Source organism: Gekko japonicus, unplaced genomic scaffold (assembly GCF_001447785.1).
Source record: "Gekko japonicus isolate JY-2015 unplaced genomic scaffold, Gekko_japonicus_V1.1 scaffold1470, whole genome shotgun sequence".
NCBI lineage: Eukaryota > Metazoa > Chordata > Lepidosauria > Squamata > Gekkonidae > Gekko > Gekko japonicus.
In genome coordinates, this window is record NW_015177058.1 from 80,271 (window position 1) to 92,114 (window position 11,844).

The following is an 11,844-nucleotide window of genomic DNA, read 5'->3' on the forward strand; positions in this document are numbered from 1 at the left end:
GGGGGGGAGGGAATCTCCAGTTCAAAGTGGGCCTGTTTTCATTTGCAGGACAGATTTCGGCTGAGCAGAGCAGACAATGTGGTGTCCGCGGTGGGTGGTGGTGGTGGTGGGGTTGTGGCCCTCTGCTGTCCGGCAATGCCACCAGGAGTCAAGGCCAGTGAATCGGAGGCAGCTGAGCTCCTGAGGACCGAGGCAGGGGCACAGAGCCCTCCCTCTGCTTGGACTGGCCAAACACCAGGTGGGGCCTAGAGATCTCCTGGAATCGCAACTCATCTGCAGACAACAGAGATCAGTTCCCCTGGGGAAACGGACTACTTTAGAGGACGGGCTCTGTGGCATTGTAACCTGCAGAGGCCCCTCCCTCCACCCTCTCCAGGCTCCGCCCCCAAATCTCTAGGGATTCCCTAACTCCTGCCGACAACCAGTGTTTCCTCTAAGCTGAGTATGAGCTGGCTCACAGTTTTTTTAGCCTCCGGCTCACGCATTCTTTGTCTCAGCTCAGGAAGGATGGGGCTCCGGAGCAAACCAATTTATGCAGTAGCCGAATCGCCCGCTCACAGCGTTAATGCCAGTGGCTCACAACTCTTTAATGCCAGTGGCTCACAACGTAGAATGGTGGTGGCTACAAGCATGGACGGCTTCAAGAGGGAATTAGATAAGCATATGGAGCAGAGGTCCATCAGTGGCTATTAGCCACAAGGTATAGATAGAGACTCTGGGGCAAGTGATGCTCTGTCATCTTGGTGCTAGGGGGGGCCAACAGTGGGAGGGCTTCTAGTGTCCTGGCCCCACTGGTGGACCTCCTGAGGGCACCTGGTATTTCTGGCCACTGTGTGATGGACTGGATGGGCCTTTGGCTTGATCCAACATTGGCGTCTCTTATGTTCTTTGCTCACAAGACCCCACAGCTTAGAGGGAGCATTGCCGACAACCCGATTGGTTCCTCCACCTCCAAGTCCCTGGATTGGGATCTCCTGTGGACTTAAACTGTGACACCTCTTAGCCAACCGACCTCCCCCCCACAGACATAAAAAAGCATCGCAAAGTGGATTCCTTGTTCTGGCCCAGGCACCAAGGGACAGATGCAGCCGGGGAAAGCTGCCTTCCTCCTGAAGACTCCCCCCCCCTTTCCCTGTCTCCAAGCCCTACAGTTCCTTTCTGTGATCGAGAACTGTGATTCCTTCTTCTGGGCAGAGACAGTGAAGGGGAAGCGAGTGGCAAAAGAAAGGAAGGGGGGGGGGAGAGAGAGGCAGCACTGGGACTCATCAGCCCGGCTTGATAAGGGAAGCTGCTGAAATGGGAGCAAAAATATTTAGACAATAAATGAAAAAAGCGACGGCATATCTTTAAGGAATCAATCATCCTGTGCTGGTTGTCTGGACATGCGGCGCCACGGGAGAGATAGCCACCAAACTGGCAAGATAAGGGTTAATCAAGGATTTAATTCGGCAAAAGATAAAACGGGGGAGAGGCTCGAGGAGCCCAGAGAAAGAGAAAGGGAGAGGAGAGGCCAAGACTTTCTGTCCCATTATTTCTCGCAAGCATCGTCAAGAGCTGGACGGCTTCCCGCCAGACCCGCCTCCCGGCTTTCCCCCCATCTCTCCCTTAAGGAGACAGGCGTTTGGGCCGGCCGAGGCTCCTTGCAGTGCCTGGGGACGGCATCACGGCGAGGGACCCCACCCCCCATGTGAGCCAGGTCTAGTTCTGCTCCACTTCAGCCACCTCTTCAAGGAGGGTGGGAGAACTGAGCGCTTTCCTTGAATTCCGCGGTATCGCTGTGCTCGCCACATTTATTTACCAGTCACACCCATGGTGCTTTCGGGGTGCACCTATTCTTATATTATTCCAAGCGTTCGTTTGGAAATATTTTGCAACATTTCTGTGGGAGTCAACGCAATAAGAGACAATCTCTTCCTCCCTCTTAAAAAACACCCCAAAAAAACCCTCTACCACACCCCTTTCCACCAATGATTAAGAGAGTCTGGCGAAGGAAGCTATGATGCAGCAGCAGCAGAACTGGAAGCAGGAGATGGCCAGTTCCACTGCGGGCCTGATGGAAGCCCTTCGGGGGTCTGATCTGACCCCCGGGCCGTGTGTTTGACACCCCAGTTCTAGATGGTTTGGGGTCACCTGCAAAGAGGGCCACCGCACCTGACTTCAGATGATTTATGCACATGTTATAGAACAGTTCGAAAGCAAGAAATTGCAAGTAGACAAATAGGTACCACTTCGGTGGGAAGGTCACAGCGTTCCGTGCGCCTTGGTGTTTAGTCATGCCGGCCACATGACCACGGAGATGTCTTCGGACAGCGCTGGCTCTTCGGCTTGGAAACAGAGATGAGCACCGCAACCCTAGAGTCGGACTCGACTGGCTTTCGAGCAAGGGAACCTTTACCTTTACCTTAAAGAGTCCCACTTGCCAACAGAACAGGAGACAGCTCTGGAACAAGCCCAGCTGGTCAGCCCTTCCAGCCTGGATTTCAAAAACACTTTGCAGGCCCATCGAGAACTGAACCTATTAGGAACTTGGGGCTGAAGGGATATAACCCTCCCACGATATCGGCTAAGGAGATAAGCAGGAACAGGAGAAGCCGCATCCCCCTGATGGGAACTCTGCACGATGCTAAACGTCACTCTGTGGTTTGGGCCGTGCTGAACTCATGTAACAGCACACGAGAGAGAAGGAAATGGACCCATCTGGACATTGTTGTTTGGTTGCTGCCTTTAAACAGCATCCTTTGAGTCCCAAGATGTATCAGGCACGGGGGGGGGGGGGGAAGAACATCTTCTAGGCATGGAACAGCGGCCAGTGGGGTGTGTGTGGAGGGGGAGGTGTTTGTGAATTTCCTGCATTGTGCAGGGGGTTGGACTAGATGACCCTGGAAGTCCCTTCCAGCTTTATGATTCTATAAGAAACCATCCCAAAGATGCTGCTTTAGAGACCACAAGACTCCTCCACCAGGGAATGGCAACCCTTTTAGTGCTGATTTAATTAACTGATTGATTAATTTTTATTTAAAACGATTTTATGCCGCTTTTCCACTTGATTGGGGTCCGCAAGGTGGGAGTTACTGACTTAGGCCTGGTCAAGGCGCAGTCGTGAGATGGTTCTGTATAGGCGGTGGTGGTGGGGTATCACATTTTTGAATTAATCCCCCTTCCTGTTAACCAAAACCTCTCTGTAAGCAGAAACTAACATCTCCATAGCAGACAGGGCTGCAACCCCTCAGCCTGATGGTTTACTTTTTTTTAGGGCATTCTTCTAATGAGGGGAGAGGATCTTCAAAACGAGCCATGAAGATTATTTTAAAATGTCCTGATTTCTTTCAGGGCTGCGGTGGCTCTGTGGTTAAGGCGCTGAACTGCAGACCGGAAGGCCAGTAGTTCAGCAGTTCGAGACCTGAGTGACCCTGGAGGTCCCTTCCAGCTTTATGTTTCTATAAGAGACCATCCCAAAGATGCTGCTTTAGAGACCGCTTCGGTGGGAAGGTGACAACGTTGTGTGTGTCTCAGCGTCTATTCATGCCGGCCACGTGACTACAGAAACATCTTCGGACAGCGCTGGCTCTTCGGCTTGGAAACGGAGATGAGCACCGCCCCCTTGAGCACCGCCCCTTAGAGTCGGATTCGACTGGCTTTCGAGCAAGGGAAGCCTTTACCCTTTACTTAATTCATTTGTGAATGAGATTGTTGAGGTTCCAAGGCCTTCCTTCAGCTCAACACAGATAACTTTTGGTGGAGAAACCATTACTTTGTAACAAAAGAACATGTTTTGCATATTGGTTACTTGTTGCTGTACGTACACTGATTCACAAGTAATGGTATATCATCGTATTCCTTATTTATATTCCATTCATATTTCCACCCGTTTTATTATTATTATTCAGTGCAACCTTTTTTTTTTTAACCTCTGTGTTTCGGTTTGCTTGTTTGGTCTGTTTGTTTTTGCTTTCTGGAGGGTTGTTTTGGGGGGCGGGGGGATTAATCAAAAATTCCATAAGAAAAAGGAAGGGTGCCCTCTGCAACCCGCCCTGAATCCTTCTGCAGGCACGTGTGGACAAGACCACGTCGCTGGAAGGGTTCTTACCATCTCGCCGTGCCCTGGAGAAGGCGCTGGTTCAGCGTGGATGTTCCCCCGGTAGGGACCCCAGGACAAACCCTCGGGCACGTTCTGCCTGGCAATGACTTTGCTCTCGCCCTCCGATGCTGCCAACTCCAGCTCACCTGTCAGAAAGAGGGTGAGGAAAGAGGAAGGGGGGGAAAGGTTGGTAAAAGAAAGGCAGACACACACACAATGTTCCCAAGGCCTGCTCTGTTACTAAGGAAAGGTGCCCTGACTGAGCAATGACTCCACATGTCGGGTTTTTGATTTCTTACGGCCATGGGGGTGGCGTGACTAGGCAGTTCCCACAATGCCTACAAAACCACATCCCACAGTTAGCCACTTCCTTTAGAACAAAAGCCTCCTGGACCCGAGACCATTTCTTGGGGGGGGGAGGGACAGGCTGAGCCCCCCTCATAACTCCTGCACTGCCTCAGCGCAGCTCAACGACTTTTGGCCTTGGCTGCCCTTTGGAAGGAAAAAGAAAACGGGGCTCTCTGTTTGGGATTGACACGGTGAGGGCTTCCCTAGGGGGTGACTGATCTCTTCAGCTTCACCTAGGCTCAAAGCCGGAAGCGGTCTCTTCAGCTGACCCACAGACATCTCTCTGCCAGGCCAGAAGGCCCCCACCGTGACAGCCTGGGCCAAGATGGCCGCCGTCACATTACGTAAGATTTCTGGGCCAGTTTGGAAGTATCCGGATTCCAACAGCTGGATCCTAGAGTATCTTCAATAAACAACAGAGGGATCATTTCTGAGGACGTTCCCCTTGAAGGGTCAGGGGTACCCCAGGAACTATGGCAAGACATAACAGGTTTCCGGAGGAAGAGTCAATGCAGATCCACACAGCCAGGTCGGGCTGCGCTCTTACCACCTCTGCTGGGAGAGTACACAGGGCTGAAGTAACCTGAGCTGCAGTGTTAGGAGAGTCTAGTAACAAATAAATATACACTGCCAAAACCTTTTAACAAACTAATGTGTTCTGTTTATGGTCATCATTTAGTAAAGTGCATAGTGTATCATTATTTCATCCTAGCCAGGTATAAATATTCATTACATTCAATAAGCAATAACATTCAGTACATACAGATTTCTAACTACCAGACAATTTTGCATCCAACGGGAGTATCTAAAATTAGAAGCCCACTTCTCCTTGCATGAAGTCTTCCAAAAAGGGGGACAGCGTTCTTAAGCCAGTTTGGTGTAGTGGTTAAGTGCGCGGACTCTAATCTGGGAGAACTGGGTTTGATTCCCCACTCCTCCACTTGCACCTGGCTGGACGACCTTGGGCAAGCCGTAGTTCAGATAAGAGCTGTCCTTGAAAAAGAGCAGTTTCTGTCAAGAGCTCTCTCAGCCCCACGTACCTCACAGGGTGTCTGTTGTGGGGAAGGGAAGGGAAGGGAAAGGAGTTTGTAAGCCGCTCTGAGACACCTTTGGGTAGTGAAGGCCGGGGTATAAATCCAATCTCTTCTTCTTCTTCTTGTTAATAGTTGTATGAATGCTTTTTGCTGGTCCTACAAAAGGTGCTGGAGAAGACTCTTGAGAGTCCCTTGGACTGCAAGGAGATCAAATCAGTCAATGCTAAAAGAAATCAACCCTGACTGTTCCCTGGAAGGCCAGATAATGAAACTGAAGCGCAAAGACTTTGGCCACCCAATGAGAAGGGAGCACTCCCTGGAGAAGACCCTGAAGCTGGGAAAGATTAAGGGTCAAAGAAGACGGGGACGGCAAAGGATGAGATGGTTAGACAGTGTCATAGATGCAACGAACATGAAATTGAGCCAACTTCAGAGGACGGCGGAAGACAGGAAGGCCTGGCGGGATCTGGTCCATGGGGTCGCGAAGGGTCGGACTCGACTGTGCGACTGAACAACAACAACAAAAGACACATTGTGCAGCTAACATTCATAGACGGAGTACTCCTGTCATTCTCAAAGTTGCACAGGGCGGCAATGACTGAGACACAAGGTTGAGCGAGGTGAGACAAAATGCAGCTGTTTTGATTAGTCACTAAATTAGCCACAGCGGTGTGGGACTAGGACTGGGAAACCCGGGTTCAAATCCTACTCAGCCATGATGCTGACTGGGTGACCTTGGGCTAGTCGACCTGCTCTATCACTTCGCTGAACGTGCTGCACGAGTTCTATTCGAGTCCGGTAGCAGCGCGGAGACCAACAGGATTTTCGGGATACAAGTTTCCGAGAGTCAAAACACCCTTCGTCAGATACAAGAAGGAAAGGAAAGAGAACTTTGAAGCCAGAAGCCAGGATGGTGAGAGGGTTGGAATCCAAGTCTTACGAGGAAAGGCTGAAAGAGTCGGGTATGTTTAGCCTGGGAAAGAGAAGGCTTAGAGGGGACATGATTGCAGTCTTCAAATATCTGAAGGGCTGTCATGTAGAAGATGGAGCAGATCTATTCTCTCTTGCTCCCCTCTAAGGTGCTATTGGAATCTAGCTCTTCTGTTGCCGACCAACGTGAGGGCCACTATCTACTGCATATGGTTATGGTGAGGACAGTGTAGCAGGATATAAATATGATCTTGCTTCAGATCAATGCACTGCTTTTCTAAAACATTCAGCCTTGTGTGTAATGCAAAAACTTGGGTCCTTCAGCGCCAGAAGAAATCCGTCTCCTGAAGAGTGCAGGGGGTTGGACTAGATGACCTGCAAGGTCCCTTCCGACTCAAACATTCTATGATTTTATGAAAGATGATACCCCCAAAACCTTGTTGGCCTCTAAGGTGCTATTGGAATCTAGCTCTTCTGTTGCCGACCAACGTTGAGGGCCACTATCTACTGCATACCGTTATGGTGAGGACAATGTAGGCTTCCCTGAGCAGGATACAAATATGATCTTGCTTCAGATCAATGCACTGCTTTTCTAAAACATTCAGCCTTCTGTGTAATGCAAAAACCTGGGTCCTTCAGCGCCAGAAGAAATCCGTCTCCTGAATTTGCCGCATTCGCAGCAACAACACCACTCTCTGCCATCTCACAAGCCTTCCACAAACCCTCCCCGCAAATTCTGGGTGGACCCCATCTCCATCCCGTCATGACCCTCCCTGGCTACCCTGAGCGGCCCCACCGTATTGGGGGGGGGGAGAAAAGATCAAAGCTTGCTGGCATTCTCCATCCAGAGGGAGTCTCTCTCTTTTGCTTCATTAGGACCCTCTGTTGAGGCAGCTTCCAGCCGTAATGGCCTTGATGGGCCGATAAGAGAGGCTTTAATGGGTTAGATAACATGTAAATAGGTTAGGAAGACTTGCCCTAAAATGTTTTAGCTGCACCTTCATCTCTCGGCAGGCAGATAAGATGGCAGCTAAGCAATACGCCAGCGGAGGCTAAGTGGAGATGCCCGCCACCCCCCTCCCCAGTGTACATCTGCAAGCAGAGATACCCCCTGAAAAGGGGGCAGGCCCCGCATGCCTCTATCTCTCTCTCCCCCACTCCCTCCAAAGAGGGAGACATTCCTGGGGACACACAGAGGTGCAGGAAGGCGGCTGGCCGGGGTCCAGGGCCAACTTCCTGCGTGGGAAACGAGTCCTTGAAATCAGATTACTCCGTTCACCAAAGGACATCAAATGCACCAGGGTGGACAGAGAGGTCATGGTTCCAGCGCACTGAAGCTTATCAGAACTTAGAAGGGATGCTTCAGCAGACAGCTCAGGCAGACCTTCCTCTGTGCATGAACTTGGGTGGGACGATTCAACCACCAGTCTAAATGGAGAAGACCTCAACTGAGCCCATTCCAGCCCAACATAAGAACATGAAAGAAGCCAATGTTGGATCAGGCCAGTGGCCCATCCAGCCCAACACTCTGTGTCACACAGTGGCCAGAAATACCAGGTGCCATCAGGAGGTCCAGCAGGGGGGCCAGGACACCAGAAGCCCCCCCCCACTGCTGCCCCTCCCCCAAGCACCAAGAAGACAGAGCATCACTTGCCCCAGACTGCGAGCTCCTATCTATAGGTAAAGGTACAGGTTTCCCTGAGGGACCTCTGCTCCAGATGCTTATCTAATTCCCTCTTGAAGTCGACCATGCTTGTAGCCTCCGCCACCTCCTGTGGCAGTGAATTCCACGTGTTCATCACTCTTTGGGTGACGAAGGACTTCCTTTTATCCGTTCTAACCCGACCGCTCAGCCATTTCATAGAGTGCCCACTTGAGTTCTTGTATTGTGAGAAAGGGAGAAAAGTACCTCTTTCTCGACCTGCTCTATCCCATGCATAATTTTGTAAACCTTGATCTTGTCACCTCTCAGTCGTCGTTTCTCCAAGCTAAAGAGCCCCAAGCACTTTAACCTTTCTTCATAGGGAAAGTGTTCCAACCCTTTTATCATTCTAGTAAGTTGTGGCCCAGCCTAATGCCCTCTGGAAGTCCCCCAGCAGGGCGTGGAGGCACCAGCACCTCAGCTTTGTTCTTTGCCCCCCCCCACCAGCTGGTTGATAATCATTGGGGGCCCTTCTGGGGGGGGGGGTCTTTTTTTCGAACTCCCTGATAACCCTCCTAAAGAAAGTTCAGTGGGCCTCATTTGCCCTCTGTTCAAGCGCGAGGCAACAGTCTCCTTCCTCCTTCTATTTGTTATATTGGTTCTCTGCCTTTTTAAAAGCACAAACCGAAACCCAGGCTTTTGAAAAGCAAGCTGCCTTGAAAACACCGACTACGTGCAAATAAGCAACAAGTGCAAATAAACAACATTCCTTCCCAATGCCATAGGTAGGATCTCGCGAGAGCATCTCCATATGCTAGAAAGCTGCATTTTCATGAACTGGTTTCAGTGGAGCATAGGCACACTGTACATGATCTGAAATGGTCACCATTAATGTTATTTTATAGGTTGGATGCCGTTCCTAACATGGAGGAGATTCTGCTGATAACAGCTATAAGGGGAAACAAGACACATTCGGACATTATTAGGTAGTGATTCAGGAGCAACTGGGCCCCCGGTCATATGGACCAGATAACGCAGGGGGGGGGAAAGGTGTGGCTGTTTGCCCCAGAGCAAAATAAAGCGTGGCAGCCCGATCACATGGTCCCCCGAGTCTCCATGCTTACGCTGGTAGCTGGCAATCACATGGCGATGCTGCAGTGTGGCAAAGAAGCAGCACAGCGCAATCACAGAAGCGTTTTGCGTTTGTGCGCGTGCGCAGTTCCGCGGAGCAGCACTGCCTTCAGTTTCGTGTTTGTGCGCATGCGCTTAAGAAAAATATCCGGTTTGCGACGGGACGTGGACGGATGCCGGTTGCCACGGGATACTAGTGCTCCCGCGATCAGACGCCTGCCTGTGCCGCGCATTTTCCGGATACTAGTGCACTTTCCTTGGTACTTTTTAACTCCGCATCTTCGGCGGAGCGCCACAGGTGCGCTATGCTTCCCAGATGTTGTGGTGTGATCATGCCCCGAAAAGCCGCCCGACATTCATGCCTTTCGCACGGCGAAATCTCCATGTGACCGGGGCCTGGTTTGTGTTTTTATGCAGCCACAGGGCTGGCTCCCGTTTTTATGCAACCCCTGGATTTTCTTTGCATTTTGCCTCTTTCTGCATGCTTTTAAGGGGACTGTATGCTGTTCTGAGGAAACTTGAGCTTTTACAACCAGTAGGCAGAATTTCGCAATCTGATGCAGCGCTCTATGTTCAAAGTTAGAAAACAAATTTTCTATCTTATCCTGGTCTGAAGTGCCAGCCAGAAAAGGATCGATTAGTTTTGTACGATCCTCGTTATATAATGGGCACCTCAGGAACACGTGTTCCTGGGATTCGATCTCCCCAGACGCACACATACATAACCTCTCTTTTTGGGGAAGTTTTTGCAACAAACTGTATTGGTGGCGAGAGCACGCTGTCGAAAAGGCAGAACTACAGCTCTGTTGCAAGAACAGGTGCCTGGATAAACGGGGAGGAAGAGAAAAGAAGCCCTTTGTCCAGAACAGAAGCCAGAAGCCAGGACAGCCCCTCAGGAGTCCAGCTGGTGCTAAGAATCTGGGGCTTTGATGAACTCGATCTGGGGATTACTCACACTTGAAGGTGAGAAGGGGCGACGGGGCTTCCAGCATCTCTAATCCCTACTCCAGCAATTGGCGTGAAGGGCCCTGAAGGACAGGAGGACACGCAAAGCCGAAGGCCTGGCTCACAAGAGCCTCTTTTCTCCAAATGCCCCTCCTTAGCTTGATTCGGGAAATCAGAGCAAAATCCAATGAAAACGTGGTGGGGCGGGAGAGAGGGAAGTGAACCCCCCGCGATTTCGGATCTGAGACGAGCCAAGAAGAGGAGCACCACTGGAAACTTGGCATGATCCAAATTCCACATCAGGAAGAGATGCAAGAATGCCGTCACGTTGTCCTACGAATGGCAGCCGACCTCGGAAAATGTGCCCGGAAGCAGGCCCTCTAGTCTAGTAGCTAGAGACCCCATGTTCATGTGTGGGGCTGCTCTGTGCCAACATCAATGGAAGCAAAACAATTTTAAAGTATTAGTGTACGCTGCCCTGAATCACAAGGAAAGGCGGGATATATATATATATATATATATATATATTTAATGTATTATCAGATTTACACCCCGCCCTCCCAGCCAAGGCCGGCTCAGGGCGGCTTACAGGCTGTGGAAGGTCGGTAGTTTAGCAGTTCGAGACCCGAGTGCGCCGCATGACGGAGTGAGCTCCCGTCTCTAGTTCCAGCTCCTGCCAACCTAGCAGTTCGAAAGCAAGAAATTGCACGTAGATAAATAGGGACCACTTCGGTGGGAAGGTAACAGCGTTCCGTGCGCCTTGGTGTTTAGTCATGCCGGCCACATGATCACGGAAACGTCTTCGGACAGCGCTGGCTCTTCGGCTTTGAAACGGAGATGAGCACTGCAACCCTAGAGTTGGACTCGACTGGCTTTCGAGCAAGGGAACCTTTACCTTTACCTTTAAAACCATATAAAACATTCCAGCATTAAAAGGTGCTAACATTAATGGAACTCATAAGTTATTAGATGATGGCGGTCAACCTTCAGGAGTCCATCCTAGTGGCCAGCCCACAGATCTAACCTTCATGCAGCCGGCATAGGCTGTTCTGGGGGCTTCAGGGAACAGGGTTCTCTATCGAGGGTGGCTCCGAATTGAAGGCCCGGCGGAAGAGCTCCGTCTTGCAGGTCCTGCAGAATTGCATGAGGTCCCGCAGGACCCTGATCTCTTCTGGGAGCTCATTCCATCAGAGAGGAGCCGCCACCGAGAAAGCCCTAGCCCTGGTTATAGCCAGCCTGTCATCCTTTGGTCCGGGGAGGGTAAGTCGATTTTGGGACCCCGATCGCAGTGGTCTCTGAGGAACATGGTGGGGAAAGGCGGTCCCTCAGGTACATAGGTCCCTGACCATAAAGGGCTTTAAATGGTTAAATAAATAAAAAGAGCACTCTGCACATGATCAGAAGGCATGTTTAGCATTCAAAACAGATGCCAGAACTAAGCCCTAAGAAACTTGGTCTCAAATTAAGTCCTCATTTTGGAAGTGCAGGATGCTTCCTTCCACTTATGCAGGGATCTTTTGGGGCCGGAGCGCGCCGGAGGCGGTGGCAGCAAGCCCCGCCACCAGCTCCCTGCACTGCGGCCCCCTACTGCCTCCCCGAGCCAGCGCCGGAGCGCTGCGGCCCTGGGAGGGCAGAAGAGCCCCCCCGCCACCTTCCTGGGCCAGCGCCAGAGTGCTGCAGCCCTGGGAAGGCAGAAGAGGCCCCCTCCCCGCCGCCTTCCAGGGTGAGGGATCCGC

At 51.3% G+C, this 11,844-nt stretch overlaps 1 protein-coding gene across 1 annotated transcript in view; it reads right to left on the reverse strand.

The window, feature by feature from the left end:
* The window catches only part of ZFPM1 (zinc finger protein, FOG family member 1), a 108,692-nt gene that overhangs the window by 15,028 nt on the left and 81,820 nt on the right, over window positions 1–11,844 (reverse strand). The window contains exon 10 of the mRNA XM_015428161.1: window positions 4,088–4,224. Coding sequence (XP_015283647.1) covers window positions 4,088–4,224 — 137 coding nt within the window. The remainder of the gene's footprint in view (window positions 1–4,087; window positions 4,225–11,844) is intronic.